The 23462-nt window shown below is 51.2% G+C and overlaps 1 protein-coding gene across 1 annotated transcript in view; it reads left to right on the top strand.

The window, feature by feature from the left end:
* Nucleotides 1-23462, top strand: part of LRFN2 (leucine rich repeat and fibronectin type III domain containing 2) — a 183756-nt gene that overhangs the window by 124865 nt on the left and 35429 nt on the right. Inside the window, exon 2 of the mRNA XM_045498093.1 lies at nucleotides 16104-17528. Coding sequence (XP_045354049.1) covers nucleotides 16129-17528 — 1400 coding nt within the window. The 5' untranslated portion in view covers nucleotides 16104-16128. The remainder of the gene's footprint in view (nucleotides 1-16103; nucleotides 17529-23462) is intronic.

Genomic DNA, 23462 nt, shown 5'->3' with positions numbered 1-23462 from the left:
AGGTGTGAGTGGAAAGGTGAGAGGTTAAAGCATAAAATGGTTAGCAGGTAGTTAACAGTGGACAAATGTTCACCATGAGATGGTGATGATTCCATCTACATTTGAAGAGCCAGAATTACTGAAGCCAACTGCAAGGTGTTTAGCCTGCGATGTTCACAGAAGAATAGAGGTTTGGGGGCAAGCTTTTAAAATGTTCTTGAAACCTAGTTCCCCCACTTAGTGGAGGTAGAATACAGGACCACACACTGATAGCTGTGCCTATGGTGAGGCAAAAGGTAGCCAAGTTTGGAGGAAGAAGAGAGACTGGGGTGAGGCTCACTTCTGAGTCTGTGCCCAAAATCATTACAACACAGCACCTTTAAAGCTAATGAGTGCCCATCTTCACACAGGAGAAGCTGAGCCACAGGGTGCGAATGTGCTTAGCCTGAAGTTAATGAGAAGTTCAGTGGTGGGGGGATTTGCCCCTTGCAAAGAGGAAGTATAAATAGAGTGTTCCTGAAGAAGTACTCTCATGGTGAAGAAATAGAAGACTTTGTTACCAAGGACCCCCAGTCTGAGGGGAGACAGCTCTGTCTTCAAAGAGCATCAGGGGAGACACAGCCCTGTTGCAGGGACCCCAGTCTGAGGGGGAGACACAGCCCTGCCCTCAGGGAACCCAGTCTAAGGGGGACACACAGCCCTGCCCTCAGGGAGCCCCAGTCTGAGAGGGAGACACAGCCCTGCCCTCAGGGATTCTCAGTCTGAGGGGGAGACACAGCGCTGCCCTCAGCAAACCCCAGTCTGAGGGGGGAGACAGAGCCTTGTCCTCAGGGAGCCCCAGTCTGAGGGGGAGACACAACCCTGCCTCAGGGAACCCCAGTCTGAGGGAGGAGACACAGTCCTGCCTTCAGGGAGCCCAGTCTGAGGGGGAGACACAGCTCTGCCCTCAGGGAGCCCCAGTCTGAGGGGGAGACACAGTCCTGCCCTCAGAGAGACCCAGTCTGAGGGGGGAGACACAGCCCTGCCCTCAACAAACCCCAGTCTGAGGGGGGAGACACAGACCTGCCTCAAGGACCCCAGTCTGAGGGGAGACACAGCTCTGCCCTCAGGGAGCCATAGTCTGAAGGAGGAGACACAGCCCTGCCCTCAGGGAGACCCAGTCTGAAGGGGGGAGACACAGCCCTGCCCTCAGGGAACCCCAGTCTGAGGGAGGAGACACAGTCCTGCCTTCAGGGAGCCCAGTCTGAGGGGGAGACACAGCTCTGCCCTCAGGGAGCCCCAGTCTGAGGGGGAGACACAGTCCTGCCCTCAGAGAGACCCAGTCTGAGGGGGGAGACACAGCCCTGCCCTCAACAAACCCCAGTCTGAGGGGGGAGACACAGACCTGCCTCAAGGACCCCAGTCTGAGGGGAGACACAGCTCTGCCCTCAGGGAGCCATAGTCTGAAGGAGGAGACACAGCCCTGCCCTCAGGGAGACCCAGTCTGAAGGGGGGAGACACAGCCCTGCCCTCAGGGAGCCATAGTCTGAAGGAGGAGACATCCCTGCCTCAGGGAGCCCCAGTCTGAGGGGGAGACACAGCTCTGCCCTCAGGGAGCCCCAGTCTGAGGGGGAGACACAATCCTGCCCTCAGAGAGACCCAGTCTGAGGGGGGGAGACACAGCCCTGCCCTCAGGGAGCCATAGTCTGAAGGAGGAGACATCCTTGCCTCAGGGAGCCCCAGTCTGAGGGGGAGACACAGCTCTGCCCTCAGGGAGCCCCAGTCTGAGGGGGAGACACAATCCTGCCCTCAGAGAGACCCAGTCTGAGGGGGAGACACAGCCCTGCCCTCAGGGAGCCATAGTCTGAAGGAGGAGACATGCCTGCCTCAGGGAGTCCCAGTCTGAGGGGGAGACACAGCCCTGCCCTCAGGGAGCCCCAGTCTGAGGGGGGAGACAGCCCTGCCCTCAGGGAGTCCCAGTCTGAGAGGGAGACACAGCCCTGCCCTCAGGGAGCCCCAGTCTGAAGGGGAGAGACACAGTCCTGCCCTCAGGGAGCCCCAGTCTGAGGGCAGACACAGCCGTGCCTCAGGGAGCCCTAGTCTGATGGGGAGACATAGCCCTGTCCTCAGGGAGTCTCAGTCTGAGGGGGAGACACAGCCCTGCCCTCAGCAAACCCCAGTCTGAGGGGGGAGACACAGCTCTGCTTTTCTGTGAGTTTGAGTTTGGGGAGGTAGGCCGGGCCGATTTTGCTTCTATCATCTGTCAGCTGCCCCCTACACCTCTCCCTCTTCCCTCATGGCTGGGTCTATCTGGCCTTTAATAGACTGCAGTCTCCTAGAGAACAGAGAGGAACTATTTATTCAGACTCTGTATGGAGCCCAGCACAGCAGGTGCTCAATAAATATTTATAGGTGCTAATGATTTTGCCCACTAAATACACATAACCTTAGTGACAGAAGTGTAATGAGCGTAGCACACAGCAGCTGTGCCAGCGGCCATTGGTAGTAAGAAGCAGGGTAGAGAAGGAGTTTACTAACAAACTGGAAGCGATCAGAGAGAGGGAGTGGAAGGTCCTCCTTTTCTGTGGCCGGCACAGCGAGTGAACAGAAAATACTCCCAGTACAAAAAAATAAATAAATAAAATTTAAAAAAATCTCAGCCTCTTCTCTGGGCCTAGAGGCATCCTATGCCCAAACTACCCCCAAGCCTGACCCTGGAATGGGAGCAGCCAGTTTGGAGGAAGATTTCAAGCGTTGCTTCCTGACCCCAGCTTTACTTGCATTAACTTCTACCCACGTGACCTCAACAACAGAATTTCTTCCACTAGTGGCAGAGATCCCTGGGAGTGCAGAATTCTAGAATATGTTTTACGTTTTAGCTTTCTATTTCAGTGGCAATCCCAAATCCATTCTTTACCAAAGACGCTTTTGAGAACAGCCAGTTGTGACTTAAAGACAGTCACAGAATAAGAATCATAATGGGTGACCCGGTTTTGCGATTTCACTATGTGCTCAGCTCCGCTTAAGTGTGTTTTACACGGAGTGACCTAGCTAATCTTCACAACTCTGTGAAATTATCCAGTTTCACAGACAAGGAAACCAAGACACTGAGAGGTCAAGCCAGTTGCCCGTGATCACATGCTAGTAAGAGTCAGGATTCAAGTGCATGAGGTGGCTTGACTGGAGAGTCTGTATGCTTACTTAGTCACCTTGCTTCTAGGTCAAGCTTTTTAATTTTTTTAATTTTTTTTTTCAATGTTTATTTATTTTTGGGACAGAGAGAGACAGAGCATGAACGGGGGAGGGGCAGAGAGAGAGGGAGACACAGAATCGGAAATAGGCTCCAGGCTCTGAGCCATCAGCCCAGAGCCTGATGCGGGGCTCGAACTCACAGACCGCGAGATCGCGACCTGGCTGAAGTCGGACGCTTAACCGACTGAGCCACCCAGGCGCCCCGAGGTCAAGCTTTTTAAGACAGCACTTCTCAAACCAGGACCTCCAAAAGGATCTTCCTTTAAAAAAAATTTTCTGTAATTACTCAGCTGTGTTAGACTACCACAACACCTTGAATCTGTGTTCTTCTAGAATGTTCTCATTAAGACAACCATCCCTAGCTGCTGAAATCCTACCACCTATCATGTAAGGCCACAATCAGTGCTACCTTCTTCCAGAAGTGTCCCATTGCCCTAGTTAGGAGGAATGTCTTCTGAAGAATTCCTATTGCATTTTGCCATCCTTCTATCTTGAGATCGGTGTTGTCCGCGGTGGGGTAGGGTTTATCTGGGTTGGGAGTCCAGCTCTACCTCTTGCCTTTGTCTTAATTCATTGAGCAAGCTTTGTCAGCTTCCTGAACCTCAGCTTCTCCATCTGTAAAATGGGCAAGTTGTATTACACTGTCAAATGGTTTAAAGGAGAAAACGTGTAGAAGGAGCCAGACTCACCAGACAGCCTGTAAACACTGCCCCCCCAACCCCGCTGGGTTACAGTTATCTAAGTAGTTATTTTTAAGCTCCTCCTGAGAAGAAGGGGGATGTCCTGTCCAGTTCTGTCCACTCCCATGTCCTGCATGCCCATGTCCCAGCAGGTACTCAGCAGAAGCCTGATTAAATGATGGAGTCCCTGCTGCTGAGTCAATCAGGTCCCCTGTCTGGGGGAGTCGGGGTGGGGTAGAGCGTCGTAGGAGGGAGGAATTGGCTGCAGTGTTCCAGATCTCCACTCCAGATAGTCTCCAGGGAAGAGGACAAAGGAGAGAAGAAGGAGAGGACAAAGAAGACTGGCAGAGACAGAGGGAAATGGGGAAGGATGGAAGGTCATGGAGAGAAAGGGGGACAGGAGGAAAAAGGAGATAAAGGGAAGGGAGAGATGAGTCTGTAAACTGAAAAAGAAAAAAGGAACAAGAGAAACTTTGTGAGGCTTTCAGACTTGAAGACAGAGAGGAGACTTCCATTTCCCACGCTTGACGGGCTGGGTGATTGTGTGGCCCGAGTCTTCATTGCCCCCACCCGAAATCTCATCCAATGGGCTAGAAATGGACTTGAATAGATGACCCCTTCAACACATACACACACACACACACACACACACACACACAGACCCAAATTGCCCAGGTGAGGAAACTGAGGCACAAGGAAGAGAAGGGGCTTGCTGAGGGTCCCGGGCAGGGCCAGGATGGGGACTCGGGGCTTGGAAACCCTGCACCATGCTCTTCCTGCTCTGCTAGTCCTTATGTGGGAGTCAGGACGCTCACATTCCAACACGAAGAAAGACAATATTAGGAATGCAGAGAGCAAATCCCAGGGTAATGGAGCCTGGTGTTTGCAATAAAAATTTAAATGTGCCGTCCTGGTGGCGACAGTGACTTTTATCTGATCAGCCTGTCAGCGCTTAAGAAGGCCGGCACTGTAAATGGCAAAACCAAATTGAATTCATATTTACTGCCCTTGAATCTGTGGGGTTTATTGCTTCCAATGGATTAATCTCTCTCTTCTCTCTCTCCTCTTCCTCCTTTTCCCGCCCCCCTCCTGCTTCCTCCTTGTTTTTCTTCCACTTCCAAATGGCCTTATTATCTGCCAACTCATTGGGAAAGTTGACAGAAGAGAAGGGCACTCTTTCTGAGTGTAGATAATTTTCTACCTGCGCCTCCAAGTACACTCTCCACAGCCCTGCCCTGCGGCCGGGGAGGCTGACCTGTGTGGCAGCTTCACGCAGGCCCCCTTGTTCTCTGGCTTCCTGAGTTTGGCTGCTGGAAGGTACCAGCAGGTGGTGAGAGGGCAGCATGGGAGAGAGGCCCTTCCCTCCTGGGCCCGCTCCATCCCAGGCTGCAGTTTGTCAGTGAATGTGTCCTCTACACAAGCCCCACAACTCCTGTTGCCCGACTCTTCTCCCATGGCTGTAACACATTCCTAAAACTGTCCTCTGCCTTTACCCCTTCAGGCCTGGGGGACAAAAGGGTAAAATCCTCTCTGTTGCCAGTCCCTGGGTGCTACACCACCCCTCCAAGTCTCCCCTAACCCTGCCCACACCCCTGTACATCGTCCCTTCACTAAACTCCCTTCAGGCAGCCCTTAGACTCTGTCGGCCGTTTCCTCCAAGGACTCTGAGGGATAATGTGTCCCTGCCCCTTGTCCCCAGAACTGGGAGGACACAGGAGAGCATCGTAACGAAGGGACAGGCAGGAGGACCTTGTTCCATTCCCTTATTACAAAGTGGGAGGAAGCCTTTTTTCTCTTATGGCTTTTTCTTAGGCCTTCTGTCTGCTAGGGAAATTGTGGGGGTTATAAGACAGCAAAAGTAGCCCCGACTAAGAAGTCCTCTTGCTTTTGTGTGTCACTTTATAAGTCGAGGTTGGTCATCAGCTGAGGATTCTGTTCCAAGTTCAAGGAAAGACCAGACAGACCTTGGAGGTGAACATGGGATTCTCTATACCCATGTTCCTCCTTGCAGGAAGCAGGCCTGTCCCCGCCACCACAAACAGGCAAGATGAAACAGGCAAAAAAAAAGAAAAACCCTCCCATCAAGAAGCCAATTTGATTGTCTAAATTCTTTCTGTTTTAATAATCAGAGGTGTTATTAGAAGCCCAAGATTAAATATGCCATGCTTGATGTCCTGGTGAATGCATAATAACAGGGCAGGGTAATAACCACAGGCCTTTGTAATGAGACCTTCTCAGAGTAGCCTGTGAACTTGAATGATACTCTGCCCGGGGCTGCCCGGCTGAACCCCAGCTGCCTACCCACCAGGCAGGGCTGCTTCTTGGAGGTCTGGCCTTCACCTGAGCCCCCAAGACTGGGGTGAGGAGAAGGGCTATAGAGGGAACAGAAGGATAATGCTAAGGCTAGCTTCAGGTCCCAGAGACAGAACTGTGAGCAGATGCTTGGGATAGAGACACTAAACATAGCCCTGCCCTCAGGAAACCCAGTCTGAGGAGGGGAGACACAGCCCTGCCCTCAGGGAGCCCCAGTCTGAGGAGGGGAGACACAGCCCTGCCCTCAGGGAACCCCAGTCTGAGGGGGAGACACAGCCCTGTCCTCAAAGAGCCCCAGTCTGAGAGGGGAGACACAGCCCTGCCCTCAGGGAGCCCCAGTCTGAGGAGGGGAGACACAGCCCTGCCCTCAGGGAGCCCCAGTCTGAGGAGGGGAGACACAGCCCTGCCCTCAGGGAGCCCCAGTCTGAGGAGGGGAGACACAGCCCTGCCCTCAGGGAACCCCAGTCTGAGGGGGAGACACAGCCCTGTCCTCAAAGAGCCCCAGTCTGAGAGGGGAGACACAGCCCTGCCCTCAGGGAGCCCCAGTCTGAGGAGGGAGACACAGCCCTGCCCTCAGGGATCCCAGTCTGAGGGGGGAGACACAGCCCTGCCCTCAGAGGGCCCCAGTCTGAGAGGGGAGACACAGCCCTGCCCTCAGGGAGCCCCAGTCTGAGGGAGAGATACAGTCCTGACTCAGGGATCCCCAGTCTGAGGGGGGAGACACAACCCTGACTTCAGGAGCTCCAGTCTGAGGGGGAGACACAGCCCTGCCCTCAGGGAGCCTCAGTCTGAGGAGGGCGATTTAACTTCTACCTCTAGTGACCTTCAAGTCTGATATCCTCATCAGATATCGACCCTAAATTATGTTCTCCAGCTGGAGTGAACTTTAATGCTATCCAGTCATTGCCTACCCTATAGCCTGGATGGCTTGAAGAAGAAAAGCCAATTTTAATTTTAGCCTGAGCCAAACATAATGAGGAGAGTAAATCATAATGTGAACCTTCCCTAGCCAAATGGAAATGAGTTTTGGATTATCTGCCGTTTTGAATTATCCACCCCACTGCTCCTTTCATTAGCCCAGTCCCAGAGAGGACCACACACGGAGGTTGCTCCCGGAGTGTGGGGACCAGGGAAAGGTCAGGGCTCTTGGGGGCAGGGTGCTGTGAACCCAGGGGTGCTCTGTGATTTACAGCAGGGAAGGATTAAAGGGTTAAGATGGCAGGGACTGGGTCCTTGGACATGAATTTGTGGCGGGGAGGCTTTGAGCAAGGGAGAGAGGACCAGACAGGCCCTGGTGCCTGGAAAGGCATCCCTGTGGATCCATACCCTCCATATTCTCCCTCTGAGGTACAAAAGGGGTGGTCCACCCAGCTTCCCAGAGCAGGACCCTTGTGTGAGTCTTCAGGTGATAGAATCCAAAAAAGCGTTTGGAATGGGGGCACGGGGTATTTTAGAGAAAACATCTCGAAAGTCAGGACTGAATCAAAAGCAAAAATCTCTCTGTGTGAGACCAGAGCTCCCCCACACTCACCCGAGCGCCGGAATAGAGGCTGACAAGCAAGAACAGGGAGGGAGGTCGAGGCCTAAACTGATGCCGGGAGCCGCCAGCCCTGTGGGCTGTCTGTGTCCCCTAGGCAGGGACGGATCACCGGCAGCCACGGAGAGGAGCACATTTGCGGTGGACGACACGGCAGCAAAACAGCATTTGTTTCCATCAAAGCCGGACAAACAAGCTTGCTCCCTCTCCCTGCCTCGCATGCCATCGGCTCACAGGCAGCCTGATTCACATCCAGGCCCCCGTTCCTAAAAGCAGGCCCTCCTTCACCCACACAGCCCTCCATTCAGGCAAACACACCCGTTCCCTCACTCACTCGCTCACCTCCATTCATGCAGCACCCCCTCACTCACACACGAGGCGCCTGCAGGCGCCTGATCAGTCAGACATGCCAGTTCCCGCACACACACACCCCTCCGTTCGCGTTCCAACCCCGGCATCCACACGCCACACGCGTCCACACATGGGCCTCCGTCATCCACGCTCCTTCACACAGTGGCTCGCACGGGTCTTGAGACCAGAGGGCTGGCCGTGAACACGCTGGGTAGAAGACAGGTGCCCTTCAACCGTTACCGCCAGTCCTTTGTGTGGGAGCTAAGATCTTCTTCCTTCACCAAGTTGCTAGTTTTACGTGTGTGTGTGTGTGTGTGTGTGTGTGTGTGTGTCTCATTGACGAGAACGTGTGTGATTTTCGTATCATTTTTTATTTCCGTGTAGCTGACATTTCCACAGCGGCCCAAGCTCAGCTGGTACCTTATATATGAGAGCAATCACTAAGGAGTTTGCCTCGAGCTGGGTTCCCCAGAAGTGGACCCAAAATAAGGATTTGAATGTAAGTGCCTTATTTGGCTGGTGGAGTCAGGACACCCAGGAAAAGGAGTAGGAGGTGAGAGGGGGAAGGGAAGACAGCCAGTATCGGGTGAGAAGAGCAGGTGGCAGCAAAGGGCATCTGGGGCTCACCCGGGACCACTAGGGGACGGAAGAACGTGCCTCAGCATCATCCCACCCCAGCAGGGGAGGAGCCGAGGTATGTATCCTCCACCCCTCTCATGGGGAAGCATTGGTTGGAAGCTCCCCTCTGGGGCATGGCTTCTCCAGCATCAACAAATCAAAATGGACGGGGTGGCAAAGGTGCCCCAGGGTTCAGCTGGTCATGCTAGAGCACTCATTCATTCAGTCCACCACTCATTCATTCTCTCATCAAGCATGTCCCACATGCCTGCTCTGGGCCAGGTACTGAACTTGCTCCTGGGGATTCAGAGCTGAACAAAATATGGTCCCTGCCAAGAAGGGGTTCCCAGGTGAACGGAGTATGAGACAGAGAAACACGTAATTACATTGCAACACAATAAAAACTATCATGGATGCATTAACACGGAGGCATAATGCTGTCATTGAGAACAGAGAGGAAGCGGTTCTGAGCTTAATAACTTACTTATGCTAACAACTGCTTATCTTGCACAATAGAAGTTTAAACAGAGCCTAAATGGGCTCATTCTGCCCTTTTGATGTTTGAGACATTATTTCCCTCTTCCGTTCCGTTGCCTGTGCTATCGCAGACCACATTTTAAAAGTAGTTTGTGCAGAACTTTGGGGGTTCCGGATGTGGCCTCTGCCTCCATAGGTTTGCTTGGGGACAGCACGGCAAAGGATTTTGCCCATCCTGCGTGAGTATCTTTCTGTAGCCAAGAAACTAGGACCTTCGGAGGGGCTCCCTTGGGATTTGGCTTTCTCTCTCTCTCTCTCTCTCTCTCTTTCTCTCTCCTCTCTCTTTCTCTCCCCCTCCCCCCTTCACACTAGAAGCTGTGACTCCAACATCAAAACGGGCGGTGCTGCCTGAGGTCAAAGACGCTGCCTCTCCCTTCAGACTGGGCACTCTGAGGTCTCAGCTCTCTCCAGCACATACTCCTTAAGCTTGCTCCCTCCTCTCTTTCTCAGGATTCTAGAAGGATCTGTCTACAGGGCAGCATCAGAGAGGGGGTTTGGGAAATCAGCTCTCTAATGCTAACTCATTTTTCTTCTCCTTAGAAGAAGCCCCGGTCTGTTTTCCTGAGGGCCTGGGAGGTAGAGTTGCTGGAGATGGGGCTGACAGGGCTTGAAAGCCTCACACTGGAGCCAAACGTGGGGCTGGGGGCAGGGCCATCACCTGCCAACTCCTAGGCCAAAAAAAAAAAAAAAAAAAAAAAAGCAGCCCCATCAGCTCTTGTCTGGAAATCAGGTTTCCTTTCCCCATCCCCTTGCTCCAGAGCAAGTCCCTCCAGGGCTCGCCTGGAGTGGTATGATTTATGGGGAGCAGCAGGTGCCTCAAGAGGGGGAGTCTGGGAAGAAGGCGCAAGCAGCGGCCTCTCCTGACAGATCCGAACCCCTCCCACTTTTATTAATTCACACTTTCCTGGCTGGGAGCACCCTGGAGGGGCCATTTCTTTTTACCTGAAGCCGAGGCAGGCATCTTACTTGATTTACAGGCTCCAGGGGCGGGTGGCTCCTTGGCTGGTTGCTAAGGTATCTTTTAAATGGAAATCAGGGTGGAGAGATATCACATATATCGTGCCAGCCATCTGCTAAATGTTGCCTCTTCTGTCTGGAACAGCTCGAGGTGGTTCTGACAGGGAGGCAGGGCCCAGGGGCCGGAGGGAGTGGGGAGGAAAGTCTGTGGTCTCACCATCAAGGGAAGGAACAGGAACTTTCCGTTTCTGCCGCCATGTCCATTAGTTTTCTGATTTCAGCCCTCATCTTTCTTTTTCCCTTTTGTTTTAAATATAAAATCCCATCTGGAGATTCTGATTACAAACCATCAGCCTAGTTCCACACGCTATATTTATTGCCAGTATATTTAAGCGTGTGCATGCATGTGTGTATGTGTGCGTGCGCATGTGCGTCCTGTGTGTGTGTGTGTGTGTGTGTGTGTGTGTGTGTGAGACCCACTGCCGTGAAGCCTGACAGGTGGGTCTTTCTGAGCCAGTTAGGGCTCTGCCTCTGGGAACACCATCCCTAAGCAGGAAACACAAGAGCCCCAATTTAGTCAAACAGCTGGGCCGTCACAGGTTACTAAGCGATCCCATAGTGGCAGCAGCAGGATTCTCTATGTACACCAGGCACATGGAAGCCTCTGGAGGGACCTGCTCCACTCCAAGGACAGCCTAGAGCCTGACAGTCCTCAGTTCAAACCATGGCTTTTCTCGGGGTAGCTGGGAGAGTTTGGCCAGCCCAAACCTCTTTGAACCTCAAGTCCCAGTGGTTAAAATGGGGATAGCAATAGTTGAGGCCACAAGGTACAGGAGGGTGGGTTGTCTCCTGCACAAGGTTATCCAGCGAAGGGGCCCTACAAATGCCTTGCAAGGACACCTGTTCCTAATTGCACAGGAATACCTTAGGGACCAGGGGCAACACTCACCTGGCAGAGTTGCTGGGAAAACCACCCGAAGAAACCCAGGCAGGGAGGAGACATTGTTCCTGCCCAGAGTTGTGCAGATTCTTGCGGGCACTGCCGGTCCTGGGTAGTGTTTCTCCTCCTCTCCTGGGTCCTCTGTCTGCGTCTCCAGGCAGCCCCTGCCCCGCCCCTCCCTCTCTTCCCCTCCTCTCCCCTCCCCAGGCCCAGGCTCCTAGACATTCTGAGCAGACGAGCTCTTGCTCCTCTGCAGATAGATTCCTCTGCATGAAGGCTGATGCTGACATTTGATACCAGCATCCATGTCACTGCCTGGCTTCTGATCCCCGTGTACCTCTCTCAGCTTTGCTCACAAATAATCCCATAGCCCCTCCTGACTGCTTTCATCCGCTCGCTCCTTTGTTCCTGAAACCAAATCTCTACTCCTAATCTCTCCCTCTCTTAGCTCCCCTCTGCCACCTGCCCCATCCAGACATGCTTAGAGAGACCTAGTGGCTCCTTCCAGCTCAAATCCCTGCTCAGGAGAGGGAGCCTCCATTTTGGGGGTGCATTAATTACGCTCATCCACACGCTCCCCTTGCCTCCCTCCCGACTTGGGGTTTAAGCTGCTTTTTGTTGGGCTATGGGAGTATTATAAGTGATGGTTCTCGGAATACAATTTTAATGAAGATTCAATAGTCACCTTCTCTGTCAGTAAGCTTCCATGCTGATTACTTAAAATATATTTACCCAGCTCTATTATGTCACAGATTTGAATTCATTAGACACTTGTTAATCCTTCACAAACTTTTTAAAAATAAGGTTTGGTTAACATAATTTACAAAGACAAAACTGTCTGAAACAATGGGCCCTGTGCAGGGTGTACATCCCAAAGTGCCCGGGGCTTCCCTGCTTGTGGCCACTGCCACCCTCTATCAGAGGGCAGGTGACAGGACCAAGGATGGGCAGGCCCAGAGGATGCCGTAGGATGGGGCGGTCTGTCCACATTGCACTGATGCAGCCCAGACAGCAAGCCTTCTAGGGCACAGGGCAGGGTCAGAGAGGGTAAAGGAAGGATCCAGAGGGGCAAATCAAAGAGATCTAGCACAGGCCACCAGCAGGCTTGGCCCTGGACTCATAGGAACCTGACAGACATTACCACTTCCTATGTACGCCGTGTTGTGTAAATGTTGGAAGTGCTGCTTAGCCTCAGGTCACTTCAGCATTTACCGACAAGAGCTTATAAAGAGGAAGCCTTTCTCTTGGGACCATAGGCTTCCAGCACACTACCCCCCTCTCTACACATGCACACATGCATGCCTCCAACTTAACCAAGGAGGGACATCCTTGGGTGTGGCTGTCCCTGGATCCCCAGTGGGTATAAGGGGTACTGTTCACCTCTACTTGAGCAGACACAACAGCCAGAGACATATGGACTCCCTGACTCCATGACCATGGTGAGTCACGCTGGGCAGTGCAGCTGTTGGTGGCCAGAAGTTGTTTCTGAAGTTTCTGCCGTGACCGCACCTCTCCATAAAGATAGTCTTCTCAGCTGACTAACCAAATGAACCCTAAACAGTGTTAATACAGACCTCGGAACCTCAGTGACAATGCCAGAAACTGGCTTTGCTCAGTACTGTACTTCATTCATTCATTTAATTGATATTTACCGGGCACTTACGATGAGTTGGGTGTGTGCAAGGCACTGGAGGACAAGATAGGTGAAGTCCCTGTCTTTTGGAGTTTACGGTCTATGAAGGCAGATAGCTGAGTAATTAAGGAATTATAATGAAAAGTGCAGTGAGCATGTATGTAGGACAAGCATAGAATAAGGAGCACAGAGCAGAAGGGTTTAATTTGGTTGAGGTTGTGGAGAGGCTTCCTGGAGTAGGTGGTGTTGAAGCTGAGACCCGGAGGTAGAATAGGAACTTGGCCAGGCAGGAGTGGAGTTAGGGAGAGAGGCCAGGAAGAAACCAGAGCATGTTGGAAGTCCTGGAGGAAGATCAAGCATGGCATTTATAAGTGAGAGACGTTGAGCCTAGCTGGGAAAAGAAGAGCGATGGAACAGAGGGTGGTAAGAGATAAACTAGGGTAGTGGCCAGAACCAGCCCTTGCAAAGATTTGTTCTTGTGCTAAAAATATAAGAAGAGGGTCAGCGCAGATGGAGAAGATTCCTGTTTGTTTTATCAGACTCCAGCTAAGTATGAACCTAGAAAGCCCGAGCTCATTTGAGCACAGGGAACGTGGCAGGTGGAAATCTTTCACATGCAGACACCTCTGGGCTGGATGTCTCTGGCGAGACCTGGTTCAGGGTCGGATGATAACCCCTCAGGTCTGTAAAGCAGGGACTGGCAGGGTGGATGGCTGCTCATGGAAACCCAGAGCAGAACTGTGTGGAATTAGGCGTGTTGGCAAAGGCTTGATGAGGGTGCTTGTAATGAAGAAGATGAAGAGGGGGAAAAAATCCTCTACAACAGATATTGGCAAACATTTTCTGTAAAGGGCAAGACAATACATACTCTAGGCTTTGCTGGCCACATTAAATCTGCTACAACTACTCACCTTTGCCATTGTAGTGTGTGCCCACACGCACGCAGGCACACACACGCACACACACACACACACACAAGACATAGCCATAGATAATATGTAAATGAATTGAACATGACCATGTTCTAATAAAACTTTATTTCCATAAACAGGTGGCAGGCTGAATTCGGCCCTTGGCTATAGTTAGCCAACACCTGCTCCAACAACACTGTCCAATATGGTAGCCAATAGCCACATATGGCTAGTGAGCACTTAAAATGTGCTCTAAGTATTAAATACACACCCAATTTTAAAGACTTAGTGCAAATAAAAGAATGTTAAATATCTTAAAAATTGTATGTATTGATTACATGTGAAATAATATTTTGAATATAGTGGTTTAAATAAAATATATTATCAAAATTTATTTCATCTTTTTCTGTTTTACTCTGTATATGTCCGCTAGAACATTTAAATTACATTTATGGCTAGTAAATTACATTTCTATTGGACAGCGCTGAGCAGAAACAACACTCTCCAGATGGAATACAGATTAAGTCTCTGGCCCTTGAAGGGTCTTAGGTGGGAGATTTACCCTGAAATAGACACAATAATGAAATTCACATCTTCACAATAAAGTAATATCTAATTGGAGTAGGTTTTTAAATTTACCATACAGCCTTTCAAATCAGCTGGCTGTTTTTTCTGTGTCTGGGCTTCTCAAACTGGGAGCTATGGAGCCCTACTTCCTCAAGATATTAATGATCGTTGCTCCCCAAAAAGAGTATCTTTAGCTAAAAAAGGCAAATCAATGTAGAATTAAACATTAATCTATTTTCTTTACTGCAGCAGAATTTCTCAACCTTTCTGCACTTGCTAACGCATATCGAGCTTTTGCGAGAGCAAGAGAGAGCAGGCAATGTGTCCCCAACTCGGTGGCCTTAGAACGCCTTTCTTGCAGAACCCTAGCCTGCACTGCTAGAAGGCAGTTTGAGAGCGCTGGTCTGCGTGAGGCTACACAACCCGCGTGCAGGGATTTTCAAAAGTCCAACTCCATTGATGTTTTCAGCACTACATAAATGGAGCCACAGCTAGTACAACATGGAATAGTGAGAAAACTCTAAGATTTGGAAGCACAAAGACCTGAGTCAAAGGCCATTTCTTCCTTCCCTAGATATCCATTCATGCAGAAGCACAGACTATGCACCAGGCAGTACTTTCGGCCTTTGAGTATGTGGTGGTGAATAAAAACAAGCCCCTACATCTTGGGGCTCTGTTGCCAGTGCAGAAGACAAGCATTAAACAAGACAAGTAGGTCAAATAAATAGACAGGAGGTTAGATCGTGATCAGTTTCAAGGAGAAAATACAAAGTAAGGAAAAGGGATGTGCACGTCAGGGTGGGGCGTCGGGAGGGAAGGTGACTTTTGAGTGAACACCTGAAGGAGGCTGTTCAGCGGTGGACAAGTTCTCATCTATATACACAGATAAGCCCTTCCTTATGACAGATGTTCCCAAAGCCCAAATGAGGTGATGTACCTGAAGGTCTGGGCAGAGGACCCAGCACAGAAGAAGTTCATGCCTTTGCTTCCTGTCTCACCCCTCTTCTGCATTTCCCAAAGATTCATCTACTGTGTGGACTCTCCATGGTGAAACTTACCTATAACCAGTTCCCCCAAAACCCCAATGACTAGTTCTCCAGGGGTCAGCTCTCTCCCTGTCCATGTCCTTGTTCCTAAGGAATGCTAAGCCTAAACCAATTTAGAAAGTAAAACTGCGGGGCGCCTGGGTGGCTCAGTCGGTTAAGCGTCCGACTTCAGCTCAGGTCGTGATCTCACACTCCGTGAGTTCGAGCCCCATGTCGGGCTCTGCTGTCAGTCCAGAGCCTGGAGCCTGCTTCAGATTCTGTGCCTCCCTCTCTCTCTGCCGCTCCCCACTCACACTCTCTCTCTATCAAAAAAAATGAATAAACAACAACAGCAAAAAAGAAAGTAAAACTGCTTCAAGATACATCCGTAACACACTTTTCAAATCTGATGATGATTACTGGAACCACTAGTATGGATTTGTCCCTCCATTCATTCCACACATTTATAGCGCGCCTACTGTGTTCCAGACACTGTGCTAGACATGTGGGATACAGCAATTCACAAAACAGATCAAAATAATCTATCCCTGTGGAGCTGACATTCTCGTGGGGGAGATAAGAAATATTCCATAAATATAATTAGTAAGTAAATTAAATAGTCTGTTAGAAGGTGATGATAACTAAGGGCGCGGGGGGAGTGGAACTGTATGAAAGGGACTGGTTGGAAGAAGAGGTTAGACCTCGCACGAGCACAGGCCATTCTCTGCTGCCCCCCCAAGGCAGGGGTTGGGGTGACCAGTGAAGCTCTGGTGGGGCATTAAGAAGTGGCCTCTTGACCCTGACCTTGTGTCCCTCCCTTCTAGGCACCACGGCCTGAGTGACCAGACCATGGAGACCCTGCTTGGTGGCCTGCTGGCGTTTGGCATGGCGTTTGCCGTGGTCGACGCCTGCCCCAAGTACTGTGTCTGCCAGAACCTGTCTGAGTCACTGGGGACCCTCTGCCCTTCCAAGGGGTTGCTCTTCGTGCCCCCTGACATTGACCGGCGGACGGTGGAGCTGCGTCTGGGTGGCAACTTCATCATCCACATCGGCCGCCAGGACTTCGCCAACATGACGGGGCTGGTGGACCTGACCCTGTCCAGGAACACCATCAGCCACATCCAGCCCTTCTCCTTCCTGGACCTCGAGAGCCTCCGCTCCCTGCATCTGGACAGCAACCGGCTGCCCAGCCTCGGGGAGGACACCCTGCGGGGCCTGGTCAACCTGCAGCACCTCATCGTCAACAACAACCAGCTGGGCGGCATCGCCGACGAGGCCTTCGAGGACTTCCTGCTGACACTGGAGGACCTGGACCTCTCCTACAACAACCTGCACGGCCTGCCCTGGGGCTCCGTGCGGCGCATGGTCAACCTGCACCAGCTGAGCCTGGACCACAACCTGCTGGACCACATTGCCGAGGGGACGTTCGCCGACCTGCAGAAACTGGCTCGCCTCGACCTCACCTCCAACCGGCTGCAAAAGTTGCCCCCGGACCCCATCTTCGCCCGCTCCCAAGCCTCCGCCCTGACTGCCACGCCTTTTGCTCCACCCTTGTCCTTTAGTTTTGGGGGGAACCCGCTCCACTGCAACTGTGAGCTGCTCTGGCTGCGGAGGCTCCAGCGGGACGACGACCTGGAGACCTGCGGCTCCCCCGGCGGCCTCAAGGGCCGCTACTTCTGGCACGTGCGAGAGGAGGAGTTTGTGTGCGAGCCGCCTCTCATCACCCAGCACACGCACAGGCTGCTGGTTCTGGAGGGCCAGGCGGCCACGCTCAAGTGCAAGGCCATCGGGGACCCCGGCCCCCTCATCCACTGGGTGGCCCCTGACGACCGCCTGGTGGGGAACTCCTCAAGGACCGCCGTGTACGACAACGGCACCCTGGACATCCTCATCACCACGTCCCAGGACAGCGGCGCCTTCACCTGCATCGCCGCCAACGCCGCCGGGGAGGCCACGGCCATGGTGGAGGTGTCCATCGTCCAGCTGCCGCATGTCAGCAACAGCACCAGCCGCACGGCACCCCCCAAGTCCCGCCTCTCAGACATCACTGGCTCCAGCAAGACCAGCCGGGGAGGGGGAGGCAGTGGGGGCGGGGAGCCGCCCAAAAGCCCCCCGGAGCGGGCTGTGCTCGTGTCTGATGTGACTACCACCTCGGCCCTGGTCAAGTGGTCGGTCAGCAAGTCGGCGCCCCGCGTGAAGATGTACCAGCTGCAGTACAACTGCTCCGACGATGAGGTACTGATTTACAGGTGAGCCGGGGGCTGTGGCAAAGGCAGGAAGGTGTCTGGCAGGAGAGGGAAGAGGAGGTGACAGGGAGGGTGTTGAACTGTTCCCACCTACACCCCTTCTCCCCAGAGGTGCCTGTGGGATTCTTGGGGCAAACTGTGTCCTCTGTGCAGGTAAGAGGACAGAGAAAGAACTTCGACTACCTGCCCCGGGGGCAGCCCCGAGAGATACGTGTCAGAAGAACCAGGCCTCCGAGGGCGTGGCTGTGATAGGTGGGCATGTGGCTCTGAGCCTCTGGACTTTCTGGGTTTTGAGCCCCAGGTGGGGGACACACAAGAACAATGAGGGGAGCTCTTGGCCAAAGGATCTAACTCCTCCAAGGAGGAATGAATCTGGCCTTCATGTGGACTCGCATGTATCGTGCTTAAGGCTTTGAGGCCAGAAAGAGTAGAACTCGGATCATGGCCCCACCACTTGCTACCCATTTAATTCTCCTGGGCTGCCTCAGTTTTCCCTACCTGTAAAATGGGGAGAAGCCATACCTGACTTAGGTTGGACATTTGAATGCAGGTGATCGAATCCAATTCAAACCGGCTGAAAAAAGAAAAAGGGGAAATGGAGACATAGTGTGTTGGCTCAGGTACTGTAAAAGTCAGGAAGCTGCTTCGGCCTCAGCTAGGTCAAAGGACCCACCAACGTCCTGTATTCTCAGAGTTTCTTACATTCCCTAAGTTCCATTTTCTTCTGGTTTGGCTCACCCCCACGCAGTCTCTTTCCTCTGAGCTTCCCTCTGTCCCTTTCCCAGCTGATCCCACAGAAGCCCTGGATGAGCTCTTATTGGCAAGAGCAGGTCACGGTAGCCCCCTGGATATTAGAGGTGGGGCCATCTTGCCCACCTGTGCTGACATCTCTGGGCATGATCTCCTTTAACTGGGTATGGAGACAATGAAGTTGACCTTGTAACTTTACGGTGAGGATCAAGGGGTCATTTCCTGGGCCTGGCAGAAAGGGAGGTTAAGACTAAAAAACTGCACTTGAATTGCCCCTCAGTCATTCAGAGGGAGGGAGAGAGGAGCTCACAGAGGGACAGATCCAGGCCAGAGAGTCCAGGCTCTGACCTCGGATGAGTCCCCATCTCAGCCAGCCTTGGTTTGCATTAACCGAGAAGCATATGGCCTAGTATCTTGCTGCTCAAGGAATGCCTGGTTTCTCCTGAAACCCTGTGTATTTTATTGCGTGCCTTTAAAATGATTATTCTGAGAAGGGATCCCATAGGCTTCGTAGACACCCGAGGGTCCATGGTGCAGGAGAGGTCAAGAGCATTGAGATTTCTTCTGGCCTCTGTCTCAGTTGCTGAGTCTCTGGATCAGGATGCCTGAGAGAGAAGAGCTCACAAGGAAGGCATTCATTCACCAAACGGAGTCCCGGAGACTGAAGGGGGGCGCGTCATGGAAACTGATAGAAACCAGGGTACTTCCCTGACTGGCCTATGCTTGGCTTGTCTGGACAGCAGCTCCTCCCCTCAGGGTGTGCAGAAGGCAGCATTAGACCCTATTAAATATATACACGTGAGCATATATAAAGAGATCTATAGATAGATCATTAAGCCTAATAATACACATATGTAATTTTCTAATGATAAAAGTAATAGTCTGTAGTAAATTTGAAACATACAATGACAAAGAGAAATGAGAATTACCTGTAATCCCACCACCTAAAGTTAACCCGTTTTCTTTCTCTACATTTTATCTCAACTCGAAATGATATTTATGGCCAGTCTAGTTTGTACTTCTTAATTCTTTGCACCCAACATTATACTTGCTTAGTTCCCATGGTAGTAAAAATATTTTCCATTTGCCTCTACCACAATTTCTTTAACTAATCTTCTATTGTTGAACATTTGGGTTTCTCATTTTCAGCATGAAAAGCAGTGCAGCGATGGCTCTTTGTACACAAATAGATTTGTGCAGGTTCGGTGCTGTGCTTGGCATATTTTTCTAGGGGTTGAATGACTGGTTTCATGAGTAAATTATAATCTTTACACATTCCGTGTAAATATTTATCGACCCCTCCCTATGGAAGGGGACAGTGCCCATTTCGACCACACCTTCGCCAATGATTGAATATATAATTACTTTCATCTTTGCCATTTTATAAGTAAGAAATGGAACTTGTTTTAATTTGCATCTCTTTGATAACTTGTGAGGTTGACCTTTGGAAAATAAGTATATTTCTTCACTTGTGAATTTATTACATGGTCTTGACTTTGGTGAGAAGTGTCAAGGTGAAAGGCGACCAGCTCTGAGGCTTGCACCGGCATAAGGTTGCACAGGCAGCACGCCCCTATCATACCCCTCCCCGGGGGACCCAGAAAGCCAGGCAGGGACACAGGAGGGGTTGGGGCTCTGCTTCTGAAGTCACTCAAGGTGGGAGTTCAAACTGCTTGCATTTGGTGATTGAGAACCTGGAGACACTAGGTTCTTAAAAATAAATAAAATGAATCTATCAGAAACCTTGGAAGGGCGCCTGGGTGGTCCAGTGGGTTGAGCATCCGACTTTGGCTCAGGTCATGATCTCTCAGCTTGTGAGTTCGAGCCCTGCATCAGGCTCTCTGCTGTCAGTGCAAAGCCCGCTTTATATCTACTGTCTCCCTCTTTCTGTCCCTCCCTGCCTTTTCTCTCTCTCTCTCTAAAAAATAAGTAAACATTAAAAAAGAAAAGAAAAGAAAAGAAAACTTGGAATAAAAACAACAACAACAGAAACTGCTGACTTCCTCTGAGCTCAGTCATGGGGACCAGGGGAGACAGAGCTCAGAAAGATTTCCAGATAGTGCGGGCACATAGTAGGTGTTCAGGGTACACGCGTCACTATCATTATTAGTAAAGGTAATAGTAATGGTGAGAGGAAGACCATTATCTTGTCTGTGGCGCTTGGGGGAGGAAAGGAAAGGGAGGGCTGAACACATACTTGGGTCTTGAACAAGACAGATTTCTAAAATTGGAAACAAAAAGTTCAGAGTGAGTCTGTAGTCAGTTGATAGGAGCGGCCCTCGCTGGTCACCTTGGCTGTCTGCTCACTCTGTGTCTGACACGTGGCTTTCCAGGCCGTGTCACATTCAGGGCTCCCAGGCATACCGCGAGACGTGGAAAGGGCCGAGAGAATTAGGAAACTCTCCCAGGCTCGGGCAGCCAGAAAGAAGCAGGACTGATTTGAACTGAGGCCGCTCCTGGAGTCACTGCTAGACTCGGCCCTGTGTTCATGCCGCCCAGCATCCTAACGGCAACTCTGAGAAAGAAGGAGACTCCAGGAAGGAAACTGAAGTTTTAGAAAATGAACTGTCCCCATGAGAAAGAAAAGACACCGGTGGCTGCACGGTGGCTTCTGATGTGCACCAGAAAGTGTACAAGAGAAGGGAAGAAAGGCCTGTATCCAAAGATGAGGAGGAGAAGGTGCTGTGTGGAGAGAGCTAAAGACAGTCAAACGGGGGCTTTTTAACCCCTGTTCTAGCAAGAAGGAAAAATGACAGCAGTCTGCAGGTTGGGAAGGAGGTTGCAGGGAGACTAGACCAGAGGCTGCAGGCCAGCCTGGCCTTTTCGGATTTGCCCCCACTCTCCCCAGCAAGGAGACCAGCAGCACAAATAGCACAAATCTGCGCTACGAGCTTACTTGTGCCGCGCGCCGTGTTCTAAGGGCTTTATGCACACCGATTCATTTAGTCTTTACTATCCCCGGGAGGTGAGGGCTACGATTATGCCACTTTGCATATAAGAAACTTGCCCAAGGTGTTACACAGGGGTAAGTAGCAGAGACAGAATTGGGATCCCAGTCACCCGGGTAGGAAAAGCCCTATACCTTGCAGAAGGAAACAAAGAACGTGAGTGCTGGTCCCCAGGCCCTGAGGGTCACGTTCAAGACTAAAGGAACGCTAGATGAGGTTCTCGAGCTGTGGGAGTGGTCCCGAGGCAGCATGGACAGAAAGAGAAGTGCCTCAGATGGGGAAAGGGCGGATATTCCGCTTTTCCAAGAATAGACCGCGTAAATCATAGGATGCTAGGCTGGGCATGGAGTCCCTGCCAAGTTCTAGAAAGGATTTCACAACAGATGGCGGCAAGCCCTGAGAAGAGAATGCTGATTGCCAGGCCCCAGCGTGGATTCACATGGGGAAAATCCTGCCTAATTACTGATCTGTCTTCAGGAGACACTGTGGACCCGCAGCTCTCAGACCCGCGTGCCTCCAAGCCATTTATGAGGCTACACTCCTCGGTTGACACCCTCCTTGTACAGCGATTCTCCGCTAGACTCTACCCCCATGTGGCCCCACAGGGAAGAAGAGTCGAATCTCTGGGGTGCTGAGTGCCCTTGGAAAGCATCCCAGGAGTTTCCATTGGCTATGACTCACAATCGTAAACAGAGCTCCTCACAATTTTATAGGACACTTGACAAAATCTCACACTGTGTTTGGGACAAAATGGAGACACGCCTGCATGGTGAAATGGGCTTGAAACTGTTCAAGTAGCCAGACTGATAAATTAATGTGAACATGCAACAAAGCCTCTACCATGTGCCTCAATATCTGCCCCCATTTCTGTTCCTCTTGATACATTTCCCTCTTGTCATGGATAACGATGCGGAAAATGTGTCTTCCCTTTGGCTCAAGGATTCCATTGAACAAGCACAAGGTGAAGAAAATCTGGCTTAACTGGAATTCTGTGCAGCATGGGCTCTGGAGTTTTAGTTGATCTCAAGGACATTATAGCCCCAAAGTGATGGAGCCACTAAGACTCCTATGGTTTTGATTGTGTTAACAGAAATAAAAGGCTCAGCTAGGGAGAGATTACAATTCTAACCACGGAATCATTCGAGCTGGTCAGAGCAGCGATGTAGAATGTTTAGCACAGGGTGGCGCAGTCTTAAGAATCATTTTACCAATTGCAATGTGTCCAGAGATCAGTTGATGAGAGTGGGATTCTAGAAGCTCGTGTGAGATGGACGAAAGTTACCTTGGAAAGGAGAGGACGTAGAAAAGAAGTCGTAACTCCCTGAGCTTATTCAAAGAACTCAGGAGTAAAAGATTGGAAAACACACGCACAAACGCACACGCATGCATATGCACTTACAAAAGTAAGCATCAGCCCATTACAAGAAAAAAGCCCGACGGCAGCAGCTTGATGTACTTTCTCACTGCTGTCCATCTGGCTGCGAAATCTAGTGTTGTATCCTTCTTCCTCTCCAGCATGTGTTTTCACGTGTACTCATCTCTGTACCCCAACTCCTAGTAAGTCCTGGCCCACCCACAGCTACTGAATCAACCTTCAGTGAACTGAACAGAATGGAAATGAGCATTAGAGCCGCCCAACAGCAGAATAAGTAAGAGCTGCCACAAAACAGCAAGCTGCCCATGCCAGAAAGGTCAAGGTCAAGCAGAACCTTGCTGACTTCACGCTGGGGACACTGGGTGGGCAGCCTGACTTTAGGGGAGTATGGAAACATTTGACTTAAATGACCCCAGCTCTGGTAGTCTACGACTCTTTTTAAGATCTTTTTAATCCCATGATTGAGGCAGTATGGTTATCACTCTTGCTAAATACAGCTGCTTTTACCAGTTGGGGCCACTATGGCATCTTACCTCCCAGGGTTGGGGTGTCCTGTCTCATAGGGGTTTGAGCCCCAGGGCCTGAAGTCACAGACAGGCTTTTTGGCAGAGACTCAGATTGTCCAACAAGAACTGGACACAAGTCATTGATGGGTCGCCACTGACCCACACCAAGGGCCCATGGAAGCCCTGGGATGCTGTGAGCAGTGTCTGAAAACATCAGGTTCTATTCCGCATATCAGGAAGGGGGAGCAGGCATGGGTAACTCAAACCCAAAACATGGGTAACTCAGGATTTGAATTTGACTATGAAATAGGGTCTTGCTCTTTTATCAGATAATTAGCTCCCTAGTTATCTAATGCTT

Source organism: Leopardus geoffroyi, chromosome B2 (genome assembly GCF_018350155.1).
Source record: "Leopardus geoffroyi isolate Oge1 chromosome B2, O.geoffroyi_Oge1_pat1.0, whole genome shotgun sequence".
Taxonomy (NCBI): domain Eukaryota; kingdom Metazoa; phylum Chordata; class Mammalia; order Carnivora; family Felidae; genus Leopardus; species Leopardus geoffroyi.
This window is presented reverse-complemented; position numbering and strand designations above follow the sequence as displayed.